The sequence below is a fragment of the Ammospiza nelsoni genome, chromosome 8 (assembly GCF_027579445.1).
Source record: "Ammospiza nelsoni isolate bAmmNel1 chromosome 8, bAmmNel1.pri, whole genome shotgun sequence".
Lineage (NCBI taxonomy): Eukaryota > Metazoa > Chordata > Aves > Passeriformes > Passerellidae > Ammospiza > Ammospiza nelsoni.
The window spans coordinates 28,484,328-28,502,298 of record NC_080640.1 but is presented as its reverse complement, the minus strand read 5'-3'; the positions used below and the strand labels follow the sequence as shown (position 1 = coordinate 28,502,298).

General features: G+C 40.7%; 2 protein-coding genes across 6 annotated transcripts in view; one reads left to right on the top strand and one right to left on the bottom strand.

Moving 5' to 3' along the window:
• Nucleotides 1-6,621, top strand: part of FAM13C (family with sequence similarity 13 member C) — a 47,239-nt gene extending 40,618 nt beyond the window's left edge. For 2 of the 3 annotated variants that reach the window (XM_059476912.1, XM_059476909.1), the window contains 4 exons: nt 1,320-1,415; nt 2,637-2,836; nt 3,805-3,906; nt 4,686-6,621. In XM_059476912.1, the coding sequence (XP_059332895.1) occupies nt 1,320-1,415; nt 2,637-2,836; nt 3,805-3,906; nt 4,686-4,809 (522 nt within the window). In that variant the 3' untranslated portion in view covers nt 4,810-6,621. The remainder of the gene's footprint in view (nt 1-1,319; nt 1,416-2,636; nt 2,837-3,804; nt 3,907-4,685) is intronic. The other variant, XM_059476910.1, reaches the window with a different exon arrangement.
• The window catches only part of PHYHIPL (phytanoyl-CoA 2-hydroxylase interacting protein like), a 56,890-nt gene continuing 43,419 nt past the window's right edge, over nt 4,501-17,971 (bottom strand). For all 3 annotated transcript variants that reach the window (XM_059476915.1, XM_059476913.1, XM_059476914.1), the window contains exons 2-5: nt 17,116-17,312; nt 12,074-12,248; nt 11,019-11,136; nt 4,501-7,667 (exon numbers count right to left, since the gene is read on the bottom strand). In XM_059476915.1, the coding sequence (XP_059332898.1) occupies nt 7,133-7,667; nt 11,019-11,136; nt 12,074-12,248; nt 17,116-17,280 (993 nt within the window). In that variant the 5' untranslated portion in view covers nt 17,281-17,312 and the 3' untranslated portion in view covers nt 4,501-7,132. The remainder of the gene's footprint in view (nt 7,668-11,018; nt 11,137-12,073; nt 12,249-17,115; nt 17,313-17,971) is intronic.

Below are 17,971 nucleotides of genomic sequence, written 5' to 3'. Positions count from 1 at the left end.
GTATGGCTCAGCACCATCTCTATCCAGAATTACCTGACAAGGTCTGACAGAGAGACCACCGAGCAGGTTTAAAGCAAAACAAATTACCTCTTCTGGCTTGTTTGGCATTCCCTGGAGCTCTTATGTGTTGTTGTTAAATGGAACATGATGCCTGGGGAAGAGAAGTGGGATAGGCAAGCCCTGACATTGCACAGTGAAGGGTGGCTCTGGAAGTGGTCCCCAAGCATTCCATCAGCCAGATGTGTGCAGAGTCACCAGCCTGAGATTGTCTACTGTCCCCCTTGCTCCTGCTGACCAGGCATTTGTCTGTGTGAGCAGCTCTGGACTATTGTCTGTGCCATCAGCCACTCTGTGTCTCTTCAGATCCACCATGTGTTCACTCATCAGAGTGGGTGCACCTGGGCCTCTCTGCAGTGCCAAAAATCAGTGAAACTGCACCTAAGGAGTGCTCATAGGTGTGGGAGCTGATGGGCAGAGGCTGATGGTGGACTAGGGAGCAAATGACTCTGTTTGGACATTTCACCACTGAGAAAAATGCTATTTTGGGGATCTGGTGTCACGGCATGGTGTGGTTGGTTGGCTGGGGTGGGGGGGAGGTGGTTTGTCTTGGTTTTTGGGGTGTTTTTTTTCCCTTGTGGAATTTGATTTTTCCTTTTTCTTTTCCCCTTAATGCAGTGAGTCAATCAAGTGCACAGCTAGTTTCCTTAAGGTGTATTTTTGTATTTGTGAACATTTGTGGCTGGATCAGGCACTTAGCACCTGATTTAAAATCATATTCCCTTCTAAATCAATGCTGCAAGTGCTCATGAAAGGTCAAGAACAAAGTAAAAGAACAGATGGTGAATGCCCATTGTGGAAGGCAGCTCAGGTGGGGAATGCAGGCAGCAGTCCTGCACAGAGGCAGCTCCACGTGCAGCCTGCAGAGCCTTGTCCCAGGCAGGCTGTGCCATTGCTGCTGCTGTCACCACAGCTCAGGAGGTGAGCTGGCAATGCAAGGCACAGCAGCAGCGCACCTGAACTCCTCCTGCTCTAGCAGCAGCCTCAGAGAGAGAATAATTTTCCTCTGTCTGGGCAGTGTGGCTCAAGAAAAGTGAGAAACCTTACTGGGTATTCTCCGTTAGAAAATAGATTGTCATTTTCCTTTTCAGAAATTGCACTGATTAAATTACAGTTCCTATGGAATATCTATTGAGGCAAAATACACATCTGATCATACTCTTCTAATACCTGTCTCAGCTTTACAGGAGAAAATGAGAATCTTTTAAATGTACTTTTTTTAAAATTTTTGAGGGCTATGTTTTGTTATGATTTTTCTTTAGGTAACTAAGCAAGAAAAGAGTCTCATGAAACCTCTTTACGACAGATACAGAATTATCAAGAAACTTCTGGCTGCTCCATCTTTGATCACAACAATTGTAAGTTGGAAGGAATTCATCCAATGTCAAAAAAACATACTAAATGCTGGGTTTGATTTCTACCTGTTTGTCCATTTAGCAACAATAGAACTACTGATACCAAAAATCCTGCTCATTGGTTAATACAGGGTGTTGATACTTCCAAATGCTCTGTAAAATTAAACTTCTGTACATGCTAGAGGTTCCAATGTACAGCAGCACTTTCTGAGGCAAGAACTTCAGTGTGCTGCGTAAGACATTGAAGGCTGGCATTAGTTTTCCATTGTGGAAAACATCTGCAACACAGAAGGAAACCTCTCTCTTTCCACGAGGGACCCTGCTGTCACTATATCTAACTTTTATATCTTATCAAAAATGCTTTTATCAATCATGTAGCACATATATGCAATTTGTAGTACTTTAATAATATATTGATGCAATGGAACAGTACTGGTCTCATAGTGAGTGAAGACAATGGAAGTTAATTAGCATGTCTACAAAAAATACTAATCTAATACTAGTTGGGGCTAGTAGGTCAATTTTAAAAATTATTATTGTCTTGTTAGATGATAGCGTAATTTTACATTTCTTTGAAAAACCACAGTGCAAAGCTTGGCATGCTTGCACACAGGTATTTCATTGAGAAATTTCACTGAAATTCCCCCTAAGTGGTACTTGTTAGGAGCTTTGCCCTATGGAGTTTTTATGTTTAAGCCCTAGTTTTAATAGCTCAGCTTTTTTTGTGAGGATGGAGGAATGTGAGCAAGACACCAATATCAGTCTACCCCAGTAGTTAACATTAGTGGCTATAAAACTGTGGAATCTCTTCCTCCAACTCTTTCTACAGTCAAAACATCTGGATATAATATATACACAGGAGATGTATATATAAGAGGATAGAAGTTCCAGCCAGACTGCACTGTTGACATAAATACAGAATGTTAGTTAAGTCTTTGCTACATGTAAGGGCTTTTGGGCACACAGAAATAAATTGCTGGCTGGAGATGCTTGGGAGCAGTGCCAGCTTCTGTCCTTTTCACTCCTGGTAGGCAATGCAACCCAGTGACCCTAGGAGTGCTTTCATGAACAACCTCAGGCAGACCTGGTAAACCTTTCAATACGTGTGTTCTGTTTCAATGAATACACCCAGGAAGTCAGATCCTAATTCTTTATGTTGTCAGTCTGTTACTGGAAGCATTGTAATGTAAACAAGTAATTGGATAATGTTTTGCATTTCCCAAGCAGGAGGAAGAAGACTCAGATGAAGACCATTCTCAAAGCAGCCATGAGTTATCATCTGGCCCAATGTCTTGCTTCCCTGTTGAAGAGCACCTGTGTTACTCACAGGAGGAGAGTGAGCCTGCACATATTTCACCTCTGGATGAAAAGAAAGTTTACAGGCAAACAGCCTTGTCAATGTCCAATTTACATGAAGCAACAATGTAAGTTCTCTCTTTTCCCCCTGGAAATGTTTTACAACATTTCTTGTAGACTTTGTAAGTGAAATACAAGCCTTTAAGAGAAATATGAGCCATACTTGTTGCAAAGGTGTATTTTATATAAAGGAGTGATTTAGTGCTTTGTCATGGGAGAGAGGAGGCAGAGGAGATTCATTGTTTGGGCAGCACACTGGTGGTTTGAGCTGTTTATTCAAACAACTTTTTGTGTCCAGGAAGTGAAAGGTAACTTGTGCCTTCCAGGAACAGGTATGTTCTCATATCTTAGGGGATGGTATCTTTCTTTTGTGTTTTGATTGGAAGGTCTTAGATGAATAAATGAAGCTAACTAGACTCTAACACTCTAGAGATCAAATAAAAATTACTTAATTTCTATGTAACTCAACTATGTGCACAATAGTTTGCTCATAAATGCTGGGAGGATATTTCTGTGCATTTTGTCATTATGCAAAAAAAAAAAAAAAAATATTACCAGGAGCAAATGTCATAACAGAATTCTCTCTCTGCTTAAACCCTTATCCTTTGAACACTAGCTAAAACATGGCCTCCAAAAATTATGCTTCTGGGTACCACTAACATTTCAAGTACATCCCAGTAATGATTGGGAACAGCTGCAAATAGGAGCAGGGCTTGCATGTTGACTGTAATTCAGTTACAGCATTTCCTCCTGTGAGATACCGAGCCCTGTCAACTCCATTAATTCCATGGGGAATTTAGGCCAGTAGCAAGGCTCAGTCCTGAATGCTTCCCCTCTTCCATGGACCAGAGTCTCTGCCTTCCCTTTATTAGCTGGAAGACCAGTAAAAGGGAAGGAGAGCTGTGTATGGAGTGTGATGGAATGTCTTGGGGCTCTGCTCAGTGCCTGCCAAGGGCCCAGAGCAGAAGCTCAAATCCAGGGCTTTACAACCCTCCCAAGCAGAAGCGGGGTTCATGTTCCTGTCTCTGCTCCACAGGCCAGTTCTGCTCGAACATCTCAGAGAAACAAGAGCTGATAAGAAGAGACTTCGCAAGGCTCTCCGAGAGTTTGAGGAGCAGTTCTACAAACAGACAGGAAGGTAACTCAGCAGAGCCCTCTCCTTGTCCCCTTTGCTCCTGTTTGTCTCTGTGAGGGTGGCCACTCTGGGGTGACCAGGCCAAAGGGGCTGCACCTAAGGGCAGCAAAATACCCTGGAGATGTCTGGTCTCTGGAGATGTCCATCTGTCTCTCTGCTTAGTTCCTTCAAAATGTGGTCAGCCACGAGGAAAGCCAGGATTTGGGCGTCTTCCAGGACATGCCTGCAATGGGTTTATACCTCAGCACAGGATATTCCCTGAGCTGAAGGGAGGCTGCTACATGTCTCTTTCTGAGAATGTCAGTCTGTAGGGAGTAGACTTGGCAGTTGGGCCATTTTTAAACATCCAGATTTTAAAACCAGAAGCCACTGGGATTTTTTTACCCAGAATTAAATACTGGACATTTTTCACTCTGTTTTTCCTCTTAATTTAGCAAACATTTTTGTTTATGAGCACTGGTAACAGTGGTACATGGGCACTGGTAACAGTGGTAACTGGTAACCATTTTCAAAGCATTATTATGACTTCTCCTCATATATAAGAATCAAGTAATTATGCTTCCACAGCTGTCAAAAAAGTTGTCTAGTATATGAAAATTCAGTGTTTTAAATATGACTTTATTTCTGTATATTAGAGCTTTTTGATCCTGTCAAATTATCTCAGTCATTTACAGTCAGTAAAAAAAAACAACAATCCTCATCAGTGGTTGCAGAATTAATTTTTAAGACCGTTTCTCTTCTTACTCATAAAAAATGATGGTGCTTTTATTTGTTTTTCATAGGAGTCCTCAGAAAGAAGATCGAGTACCAATGGCTGAGGAATACTCTGAATACAAGCACACAAAAGCCAAAATCAGGCTCCTGGAGGTTCTCATCAGTAAGCATGATATTTCCAAAACAATTTGAAGTGAATGCAATGCTGTGATATTGTTCTCTAGGGGAAAAAAATCCAAACAAACACACAAGTAATGAAAAAGAGAAAGTAATTTTACAGGTCTTGGTCTGCTGCACGATTATTTGACACACTGAGATTTTTGATGCACTTTACCAATTATAATAGCTGTGATGAGAGAGGACAGCAATATGCAAGAATATTAAGCACGGGTGAGTGGAATACAGTATATATTTTTCCTTTTGAAAAAGCCTTGAAGTGCACTGTGAGAATGTTAAGAAATTAAAGGGATGCTGAAGTAATGTAGATTCTCAGTTTGACCTGCTCTAAAAGTGTGAGGAAATGTTCTGCAGGTTTTTAGTACATCTTAGTACATGCTAAAGTGCCACAAGTTTGTTTCCAGAATTAACATGTGTTATAATTAATTAGTAATGTTGGCTATTAGGGTGCTGATTCACTAGAGTAAAAGAAATGAATTTGAGTGAGTGAAGGAAACACTCAGAACATACTCTAGCTGTCAAGACAGAGCTGCCTTTCAATTCCAGTGGCTTCAAAGAAAGGTGCATAGGATGAAGCAGTGCCAGGGCTGGGAGCAGAGCAGTGAAGCTGCTTAGGCAGGAAAAGGCCAGAATGAGACTGCCAAACAGAACTAGTGGTGTTACAGGAATAAGAGAGAGTGCTTGGCAAAATGAAACAGCTGCAGGTTGCTGAGAGAAGATGGAACAAATGTACTGGCTGCTGTCCTTTTCACTAGTTCACAGGGCTTGGCTCACAGAATTTAGAAGTCAGTAAATAGATCAGCTACATGGTTATTTTGATTTCTCTATTAACCTTTGCACTTGGGTTTGCCTGACGCTATAACATTCGCTTCTCTAACTACCAAAGCTCGTTTAAACGCATGCACTTTGTAAAATGTTGAAGTACTTCTTGTGTTATAAATTGCCACATATATCTATAAAACAGGACTAGATTACTGCATTATGCTAAGATATTTTGGATAGATAAAGTACATGGTATATAAGTGAGTGTCACAGTTATCTGATGAGGACTGCTAGACTTCTTGTTTACTGAAAATATGGTTATAAAAAGTTATTTTTCCATTGGAGTTACGCATCTTTCTTAACTTCCAGAGCACCACACTTTGTAATATTAAGAAGAATTGTCACTGTTTATGGTAGGTCATTGGTGTGAAAAGTGGGACTAGTAATAGAAAGATTATCAGCAGGTTTTGTACTAGCAATGAAAAGCAGGGATTCTGGGAAATTCCTACCCCAGACAGAAAGAAGGGAAGAACTACTTAAGGAAAAAAAAAGGGACTGGAACCAGTTGAATCATGTTTAGTGTTTTGCTTTACCTGTCATTTTGTATTGACCACATAGTATAAGCAACTTGTTTTTTATCTTGGTAAGAAGAAGATTTTGATTTTATAAAGCCTATTATGTACCAACCATGTTTGTATTTATCTAGTATGTAATGGCATGATTTGGAAGATGTACACATCTTCAAGTAATATGGAGGAAAAAATATGAACACTAAAAAAAGGAATTTTTTATTTTGCAGCCGTTTGTTGTTTCAGTGTACTGATTTAATAATTTATAACTTAACTTTTATGAATCAGAAATGGTCTTCATAAATCTGTTTTAATTAAAGTCATCTAGAGCAACAGGAACAGATACAGAGCTATTTGAAGTTTACAAACTACATCTTTGATAAGGGAAAATGATTTAATGACATGTATACAATTGATATTAAAATGTAATCTATATATTCTATATGATTGTATAATATTTTATACAACAGTACAAATAAAATATTTTTCTATTATATTTATTATGTCGAGACACAGTTTCTGTTTTCAGTTAGCTAATATAAATAACATAAATAACACTGTCAAACAACACGTTGGAAGTGCTGACATTTCTAGGCTCTGAAATTCAAATCATGCTGCAATTACAACCTTTCATGCTGTTCAGTTATCCCAGTACTTGTTCAGTAGTTAAAATGAATGCATATTTAAACACCATTTATAAGCCGTTATTTTTATTTTGCTAAAGCAGTTTATATAGGATTTTGTTATGTTTGGCAAGAAACAGAAACAATTTTTGCAGCATCTAGGTATAAATGGTTGCCAGAAAGAAATCCAGGACTTCTAATCATTTAAAGCATTGGGGGAACAGAATGGAAAGAGGGAGAGAAGAGATGCTAAGAAGGCTATTGGAGGTTTTGAAGACCGGTAGTTGCTTTTGGTGACAGCGGCATGTGCATGCTTCCGACAGAACTGTCTGACTATGGAAATGGGAACAGAGGTTTGAAGGCTCCTAAGGAACGAGGGCAGTTTTAACGTCCAACACTGATATTGCAGGTCTTGCAGCTGGGATCTTTCTTTGCATTTGCAGTAGACAAGCTCATTAGTTGGTGACCAGTAATTTCAGCAACTGTGCCAAGGGAGAGATCCACAGGATCAGTGTAAATTACTTCCAAAATAACATCCTGGGCATGATGGTAAACCATGACCCCGTCTTCTTCATCGCAGGTCAGAAATTTGTTATCTTTTATGTTCAGCTGGGGAAGGCGCTGCTTACAGAACTCATCTCCCGGTGACCCCACCGGGGCGATCACGAGGATGACGTAGTGGTAGGCTGTGTACATGCAGTAGAAGTCTCCAAAGTACAAGTTAGTATTTGGGTTGAAGAGTTTTTCAGCTGCAATCTCATACCTGTATCTTCCATAGGGTGAATCTTGGGGTGGCTTGCCGGTGTTAAACTCAGTGTTGCAGCTAAAGAAGATGCCTTCCAGCTTCCCACTGATCGGAGAGCCATGGCTGCCACTGTTATCCTTAACAGAGGGCTGCATAGCATTCCCATGATGCTCTCTACAAATGAAGCACTGGTATTGTTTATTTTGTAACACATGGCAAAGAAAAAGTGTAAAGTTAGGACATTATGCTGTTTAGAAACAGGACTGAAGGGACACAAAGAAACCCATTAAACTGAAAGACAGGGTTAGTGTCAGGGTCTTAGGACCAGGCAAATCAAGTGCCATCAGACGTGGGAAGAGCTAGAATAATTCCTGTTCAAGGAGAAAATCTGCTTTTCCAGCCTGCTTTCTGTCAGCAGTCTATGTATCATAAGCAGGCAAAAAAAAGCACAAACAAAAAAGCCCCCAAATCACAAATATCTTTAATTAACTGATTTGTTCAGACTTACACTACATTTCTAACAATAAACACATGTTGACAATTGCAAGTCAGTCTCCATATGCTGAATATACTGTTTGTTAATATGTATTTTTAGCATAGGCAGTATATAGTTCATGTAGAACACTGCCAGTGAAAGTTATTTGTGAAGGATGCCTTTTAGGGAGGTTATAGGAAAGAATGTATTGTCTGCCAGTATTTTTTGTCCCCAGATGATCATTTCAAGTCTAATTGGTCTACTGCTGACTTCAATCAGTGCAGAGCTGGGCACAGAGAATTAGGCAATTTGGTTAGTTTCCATTTTGGTTGGTATCCAGCTTCTGCAGTCACTAGTCCTAAGGGAAAAAAATACTTTTTTTTTTTTTTTTTTAACTTAGCTCAATTTTATTCCAGTGAAATGTACAACGAACAAGTGATTTTTTAAAACCCCAAATTGCATTCAGCAGCATTAGGCTGCTAAATTTGGGAAATTACTCCAAAACACCCTCTCTAACCCTCCTTAGCACCTGAAATTTTATGTATAGCAGGGCATTCCCCAGTATTTGTGTCCCACACAACTCTGGACATGCTCCAGTGACAGCTTTGGCTCCCTCTGCACCTGCAGCCAAATAATACCTGAAAGGGAACCATGTCCTTTTGTAAGTCCTGCAAAACACCATATCTGCTAGGCACCCTTAGAACAATGTCTTTATGACAGACTAAAAATGCATGAGGCTGTGGGGCTGGAGATTCTTAGGATTTTTATATTCCCCTCTTGCTTTGCTTTTACTTTTTGTTTGTTTTTTTTTTTTCTTCTTTCCTTCTTTCAGGAAAGGGAAAAATAGCCAAGAAAGACTGTTCTCTCTCTGCTTTTAACTTGCAGCAGATACATGTAAAATGGTGGTGTGTGGGAGAAGGTTTTCCTTGGTTAAAGTGGGAGGTAGCAGTCACAGCAAACAAACTCAGTGTATAAATTACAAAACAGCTCTGAATCAACTCAGTAATATCTCCAGCTGTGATTAGTTTTTCATTATTCGTAATCTCAGCAGCACATCTTTATTTTACTCTAAGATACATTTCAGAAGTTTTCTGAGCCATTCAAATACTACCTACTTATTGTCTCAAGCCCAATTTCATAAGACATTGATTGGAGTGGGGGTATAATTAGTATTTTATGACCGAAGAGGTTACTAGGGAGAAAAAAAAGAGAGGAAAAAAAAGGCTGAATAAGCTTAAATAACCACCTGAAACCTCTGCAACCTGAAAAGTCAGGCTTCATTCTGAGAAAGTTGAGCTTTTCCATTTCTGTGGCAAGATACTGACATCCAGTGGCCAATTAGGCTAATTATAGGTTGCCTTTTTTGGGGGATCTCAGCTGCTTTTGGTGCTCCCAGCCCAGGTAAGCTGCAGTGACACAAACACCCCTTCTGAGCTCACCTCAACCCCCTCCATTTGGTGCTGCTTTAGCACCAGAAGCAGCTGCCTGTATGCCAATGCCAGCAGAGCTTTTCCAGGCTGTGTGATGGCACCAGAGACTATGGCAGGCATGGGATGACAAGGAATTTTCCTAATAGGAAGCATGTGGTATGGGCTTATAACATAACAGACAGACAGGTGTACTGGGGAAGCATTAGCCCTTGTGACTGTGTTAGTCTATTTCTGATCACAAGAGGGGACCATCAGCCACTTCTGGTAGTTTAGCTTCCCACCGGCCTGGTTAAACAGCTTTTTGTCTCCAGCTCACTAACAGAGGGAAAACAAACCCATCTCTATTGCTGTCAAACCAAGAAAGAACTTAGCAGGAAGAAGAAATACAGATAGACTGCAATCAATTAGAGTCACACTTGGCAGAATAAGTCCAAACCCACAGCTATAAATGCACCTCAGTGGCAATTTTCAGCACTAATGAACACAAAGGCAGATGCACTATGATTACATAGCTGAAAACAAAGCAATGTGAGGATCAGAACAGCACAGGCATTTCCCTTCTGTGGTATCCAGCCCAGGATGGCAGCAGTGGTTATGGTTATCAAAGAACCTCAATTTATTCTCTACCTCTACTGAGTTTTGCAGCTGTGTCCCTATGTGCAATAAAATAATCCTTCCAAAACACAGAAGGGGAAGAGCAAGCCCATGCTCTGCAATATCCAACACACTCTAGGAATAAATTACATACCCAAGACTACAAAGTGGGAATGTTTCCAAATATAGTGGAGTCTGTTCTTTGAAGCTGGATTGCCTTAAGTTGTTTTAAAAACTTTCCATTCCAGGCAGGTACTAGTGGGACACTCACTCAGAACTGAAATTATGTGGCCCAGCAGGAGCCCTATCTCCTGATGAATATTAAAGAAGCATAGTCAGTGGTGCAGCCTTCCAACACACTGCTTACTTCTCATCCATGTTCTTCTAACAGGAGAAGGTTACTTGGTGTGTCTGCTCCTGCTCATGCAGCACGAGCTTTGACTCCTTCTATCAAAAAATCTGCTTTTTTCTTGTCCTATGCTTCCCACCTTGTGTGGAGGGCACACTGGGTGTCCAGCAGAACAGGGAACCTACCTCCAGCTATCCTGTTTTGTCATTCCATATAAATCAACATTCAGATTGCAGAGTCTGTATAACTGCATTTGAGCATGGAAATAGGATGGTTGTACATGGGAGAGCAAATATTTGAGATGGAACTCTTACATACAGGCAAACGCCTGTGCACATTGTTGTACACTCCTACTGTCAGTCACCTCACTCTTAATTTCTCAGTACCGTGGAAATATTTGGCTACTAAACTCTCCATTACGGTTACAGATGCTTTTATGAGGTTGGAGTCCCTGTGAGTACCTCAGTTTCTGCTTCAAAACAGACTTTTATTGCCTATAGAGGTGCTGAGTTAAGCAAGGAGAAAGAAATGAGTTGTGTTTTATTCTTTGCCTTCCTCTGAATGGGCTATAAAGCATACAGGCATTCTGCTCCAGCTTCAGCACAGCTGTCTCTATTTACTTATTTTCATTACTCCTTTAATTTGCCAAAGGACTTTGAATATGTTGAGTTTCTTACCTGATATAATCAAAGTATTCTTTGTGCTGATTCCGATAAAAAACAGACAGTTTGAGCATACGGCCTGCAATCACTTCAGCTTTTTCCAATAGCTGTGTTAGGTGAACTTTTGAATAATCTGGAAAGGAAAGACAAACTGCTAGTACAGGGGGCAGGAAAATCCACAACACTCTCCAAAAGCCACAGACACATGCAGACTGAAAACTTGGTAATATACATCACATCATGCCCCAGTTTTCAACAGTGGCAACAAGCAAATCAGATGGCAGGAGCAGGTGTTTGTGATTCTCCCCACTCCTTCCTCATGAAGACTCTGCAAGCCTGCAGCAACTTTCAGCTCAGGATTTCCTGTGTTAGAGCTGGTTTCCCTGTATTTGGGACTGCAGTGCAGCTCAGGACTGCAGAGGAGCTCAGGACTGCCCTCTCTGGCTCATATCAGCTGATAAACTATTAGTTACAATATACATGGTTGTGAGCCGATAACCAATGACAGTACTAACAAAGCTTGCTCAGGACCCAGCTTAAATGGCTTCCCAACCAACATGGGATTCATACTGAGCTTGTCTCAGTCCTCAGATTTCACACAGGTTTACACAGTGGCAGCAAGTCTTGTTCATCCAAAGGAAGCCTTTTAAATCAAATACAGGCCAAAGTGACCCTCAAGATGGGCTGTTGATGGTGCTGAGGCTTTGCAGCATTCAGAGAAGGCAGAATGTCTTAAGCTGTCAGGGAGCTGCCCTTCTACCTGACCCCACAGGTGCTGGTAGGCAGTGACAGGCACACAGGTGGCCCTTTCCTAGCCTGGGACAAGCAGTGGTGCCAGGCACAGCACTTTGGGACAGCTAAGCATTGCACAAGCAAAGGGCAGTCCAGCTGCCTCTGCTTAACGTGCCAAACCTCAGCACATACAAAGCCTAAAGTGTGAATTCCAGTTTCCGGGGGTGACTATTGAAGGGCACCAGCACAGCTGGCACTGGCAGGTGCCCAGCCCAGGGTGGCAGCAGAGGCAGCACCCATTGACTCCAGGCTGTGGACCAGGATCCCTCAGCTGTTACCTGCGGTGCAGAACTCGATGATTTCGCTCCACTCGGACACGACGTAGTCGCCATCGACCTGCTTGGAGGCCGTCTGCACCGCCACCGTGTACTCCGTCCTGGGGCTCAGGAACCAGTGCCCGCGCACCGTCATGGGCAGCGGAACGGCCTTGGCCACCAGCTTGGTGGGCACGTCCTGCACAAACAAAACACCAAGGGACACACAGGTCAGCAGTGACACCAAACCAATCTGCCACCCTTTCCTTCTCTGCTTTTGCAGTAGCCCCCAACCCTGGCTCTTCTCTGCAAACTTGAGTTATTTCCCACAGTTTGTGGGTGCAGCAAGGTGAGCAGTACCACAAGACTGTGGTGTAAGGCCTGTTCTAAGAGACATGGGGATAACCTGCATGTATGAATGAATTATTTGTTCCAAGTGACTGTAGAGTAATACCATTATATATAGCCCAAATATATAATGCTCTCTTGGGTCATTTATGCTTACATATGCAAACAAAGACAGACACTATTGAGAACAAAGCTATCTTAATTTAAGAGATTCTTGTGCTCTCACTGGTTTCTTTCGGCCAATATAATCAAACAAAATTCCTCCTGCTGTCAATCAGTCCAGCTACAATGCTGCTGCTACCTTCCAAACTAAATTTCAACAGAGATAATTAAACACATTGCAGAGTAACTACGGTTGGTTCACATCTTTCAAAATACCCTTCTGTACAGCAATGGCCAGAAGAAGCAAACAGCTTGAGCCTATCATTGAACCTCTTGCTTTCCCCTCCACTGCCCCTTAAAATCCTCTATTTTGCTCTTCTAGGATATCACAGCCCCAGGGTGCAACCAAGAAAAATAGCTGCTTGTTGTGGTTGAAATACTTGATTTCTACAGTACCAAAGCCTTTGGTACAGACCACCAAAGGACAGAAAAAATGGAAGAATGGGACATTTTATGCAAGACCTGCGGAGGAAAGGACTCACAATGGAGTTTAATGATTCTCTGTAGTGTACCTGAGGAGCTGTGATAGAATGAGAGATATTTATTACTGAATATCCACCAGTAATAACAGAATTGTTATAATAATAATTTCACAGCTGCCATGTGAAAAGTGGGCACTTTAAATGATATCCTTAACTGTCCACCTATAAATCCTAGTCCACAATCATCTACCTATATATAGTAGTCCTACACTAGGACTATAGGTAGATAGTAGTCCTATAGCATAGTAGACTTTTAATGAAAAAAGGAATAGAAGGGAGATATTTCCTGGTCATGATCTCTAAGCGAGATCTGAAGGATTTTTTTTCCCCTTGTCTTCTATTATGGAAGAAGATCTTTCTCCTTTTGTTTTCCTATCAACAAAAATTATCTTCAGTTTTTGTATTAAGAAACTGTAAAATAGCAGCTTGGGATATGACAAGAATTGATGTAATTGAGTGATAATCCAGGGTAAAATTTTGTTGTCATGATTTCTCTTTTGCCAATTATCATTTAAATCAAATACTATTTGGGTAAAAACTTTATCTGAAAAGGAGAGAGTTGTGCATGCTACAATTCATAATATGTAGAGAAAAATTACAAAGAAAAAAAAAACAAACACCAAATGACATTTGAAGCTACCACCCCAAAAGGCATCCCACTGGACTGAGTCTGCCACTGCTAATGCAGCCAGCAGGTGCCACAGTTAACGTCATTGCTCTTCCTGTCACCTCTTCCTGGGTTATTGTAAAAGAGCTCCCACCTGGGTCAGATCTCTGTGCTCACACCCCAGAGGTGGCTTTTTCCCCATTAATTTTGTCAGTTTTCATTTAACATTAAAAGCCTTCTTGCCCCATGTGTCAAAGCTTTGCCCTCCAGCTGTGCATCAGCTACCTCTTTTAACCATACCAAAAAAAGGGAAGGACTACCAAAAAAATGAAAAGGGTAAAAAGAAGGGGGCAGACCACCACAGACCTGAGGGGTTTATGTCTTGCACAGCTGGAGAGAAGGGGCAGATGTGATGCTTCTCACAACTCTAATCTGCTGGTTTTTTCCTAAGGAAACACCAATTTTTTAAAGGCCACAATAGAGAAGAAATATTCAAATGTTCACATTGAGGATCCTCTGGGGATTCTCCACTTCTCCCTTTCATCTTCTGCTCAGCTCTCATTCCTGGCTGAGCCACCAAAGAAGTGCAAAGCAGGTACTGTGCCAGCTCAAGGAGAGCCAGGATTCTGGAGTTGCAGATGGTTGCTCCACTACCAGCACCCACCAGACAGCTCCAAAGGTACCTGGATGGCAATAATGTCTAAGAACAGCCTGGGAGCTTTGAATAACTAAGTAGCAGCAAGATGTATGAGTCACTCTACTCTTCTTTTTGGGAAAAGAGGCAGCTTTCAGTCTTCAACTTTCTCCCATTTCATGTTACCCTTCCCTTTGCCAGGTCATCTTGTAGAACACATAATCGGAACTCAGCAAACCCAGATTCTAGTCCCAGTTTTGTTAAACATTTGAGTATTTTTCTTATTACATGGGAGTAATCATATTTCTATATTTTGAAAAAGAGAGGAGATATGCAAAATGAATTGAAGACAAAAATCTTATTGCAATTCTAGTCTTTGTACACCACTACCAATACAAACCTTCTCTTTCACAGAGATGATGATAGTCAAAAATAATAAAAATTTATGCACCTCAAGTATACATTATATATTTACCAGCAGAAACAGCATTGGAAGGTTGAATCATTCCCAATTATACAAGAAATCAAAGAGCTCCCTTTCCTGAGGTACAGCATGGATCTATCAGGTGAAGTCTATATCCCAAGTAACTTATAGCCATCTGAGCAAACTGATACTTAATGTTAATTCTGTCTAAGTTAGAAAACAAGCAGGTCCCCTGTGTTAACACCTGTGACAGAGATGGGCACTTGCAGTGCTTTACCCTACCTGTAAGCTAGGTAAGGATGGATTCTCCTTGTACAGGCCAGGGTGCTGGATAGCTCCTAGGAGTAAATCCCAATGCTCTGTTTTAAATCTATGCAGTTGGGCTCGTTGTTTTGTCTCTAAAAAAGCTCTACTAGGAGCAAGGGCAGTGCTATCCCCCTCCTTTATGCAAAAGCTTTGTTAGGAAGTCAGGGCATGGGTGGAGACTGAAGTCAGTTCCCTGCTGTGAGGATTCAGTGCTGGGCTATCAGCTCCTGCTGCTGAGCTTCAGCTGGGAAACTCCTATGGCCAACCTTAGAGGGAGGAAGGATGCTTGTCTTGAACCACACCTGGCTTACACACTTGGAATCTGAGCACTTCAATTATCAACCAAAGTTCATTCTAGAAGTTGTGCTAGAAATTGCTTAGTACTGAAGATGCATGAAAGCAACACCCACATGCTCTGGCACAAAGCTGGATTATTCAGTCTATGTTTTACTATTGTCCACCCTCTCTCTACTCTCTGGATCTCTGTCATTCAATCTTGGGAATAAAACCATCAAAAATCACACAAAAAAAATCTTAAACAAGTCACTAACAAAATTAATAGCAATAAATTTTTAGTTAATTCTGACAAGACATCCAAATTATTCATAATTTTAATTGTAGATTTTAGTCTCCTGTTCTCACAAAACCAATTACCTTTGTCCTTTGACTAAACACTACTGCACAATAAAAAGGTAGGGAATTGCTGAGAAACACAAAATAAATCCAATAGCTTTTCTTTATTCTACTACCAGTATAATTTCTCCCCCTTCCATTCTAGTCTCATTTCTGTGATAAAGATTCTGAAGTGTATGTGGTGTTTGCTCTACTAGGATGGCTCTACTTTTCACAAAAATAAATGTTCCAAGAATACACCAGTTAGCACATGAATGAAAAAACATATAGAATAATAAAATACATGAAATGAGAAAGAATCTATCCCACTTTAGAGAGTATATTTATTTCTGCAGTGTAAAATGGGAATTTCAATTCAAAGGCAGTCAGTCCAAAATTAGTAAGAAAAAAGCAAAAGTATCCTACTTTATTTGCTATTGCTATTAAAAATGGGGCATAATACATGCCTATTATAACATTAGGTTTAGTAGTGCTTCACACACTGGTTCCTAGCAACTGCAACAACATGGCCAAAAATGTAAAATTCTCAATTTCAATAAACAGTAAGTGATTTTTCATTACTCTTACTGCATATGTTACTTCCAACCAAAAACAACAACAACAAAAGGTCAAATAAGAAAATTATACACTTGCCATTAACAGAAATCTCATGAAAAATACTCTCACAATAAAAAGCCTCAGAGAAATTGGTGGCAATATCTTCTGTTTATCTCACTGGCTTAGAAACCAACAGTTATTTAGGTGCTGAGAAAATTAAAGCCCTTACATTTGTTTGGACAGTTATTTGTGCCTTGGCAAACCTTATCTTTTAGACAATGCCAACATAATTTTTAAATTTGAAGAATTTTCTATCTCAATGTTTCTCTAGACATCTCAGTATTTCAATTGTTCTGAGGTCAAAGCAAATTTTGCTGGATTTGGTAAGTAAAGCATTTGCAGATCCTGCAATGCCTTCAATATGTTCCTGCACCAGAGGCTTGAGGAAAGAGGCCAGATGAATATTCAGGTCACAGTGCTGAATGCTGCAAACTAAAATTGCTGGAAGCCTTCCTGAAGTGCATTAGAATTTGTGGCTCTTCTGTTAGAATGATATGTGTTGCTCTCAGGAGTCTGTCACTGAATAAGGACAGGCAGAGAATACACACATTTTGTAAATAATGATGAAGAACCAGTCAGGAATAAAAATGGCAGTCTTGCACTACATTGTAGAGGTACCAAAAATGCTTTCAAATGAAACAGAAAAGGTAATGTGCAGTTTTCTGTGAAACAATGTATTTTTGTGTACATGCACATGGGCTGGAGACAGAGAAGGTACTTTGGTAAACCAAAATTCCACCAGATTAATCATAACCCACCTTTGCTGGATATCCAATTCCTGTTTCCCACGGCCTGGCTTTGAAAGGGTAATAAAACAGAGATTCATTTGTTTAAAATCAAGCATTTGTGCCTTGATTTTTAAATGAAAATTACCTTGTGTTTGAATTTGTTGGAATTCTTGTTTTCTTTCTTGTTGAGATCGATGAAGTAATGAGTAATGCGATCCTTGGATTTAGAATCCATGTCCCAAGAAATCTTGAAGGAGTCACATGTGATGTTACTTATTTTGATGTTGTGTGGGACTGGAAGCTCCTCCATCTCTGCAATCCCACTATCTTGTGATTTATTCCCTGCATGGAAAAGAAGCACAGCTTGTTCAGTGAAGGACCCAAATAAGGACAATTAGTTCAGTATTTTGTGTGCTACAGTACCAGCACATCCCTGACCAGCCTCTCACAAATTCTCACAGGGGGTCCCCAGCAGCCACTGGGGTACAGTTACACAAGTCTGGGTGTCAGTGATGGAAAGCATTGGAAAGGGATGAAATTCCTCAGGTGAATAGGCACTAATAACATGGTGCACAGAGTGGCTGCCATCACCACTGTGTGTGCTTGCAGGCTGACAGGACAAAGCACCTGAAGCTATCAAGTGCTCCAAGGTTCAGTTAAGGAGCCAGCAATGCCCACAGTCAACATAATGGCCCCATTCATATCTGTCAGCCACTTAAACACAAGCAGAAATCATATCCATCCTTAAACCACACTTCAAGTACAAAACACAGCCAGTCTCTGCAAGGTTTATAGATGGTGGATGCATATACACATATGAGCACATATTTAAAACAGCAACTCCTTTGAAATGAAACAATTAACACTTTGATGAGCCACAGCAAAAGGAACACACAAGCAAACTTCATTTTCTGTTTTTTATCCTTCCCAGTTTTCCAGCTGAGACCCTGCAGTTTTCTTGGGAAGTTCTTTTCTAAGTACATATGGGAGATGAACAAATG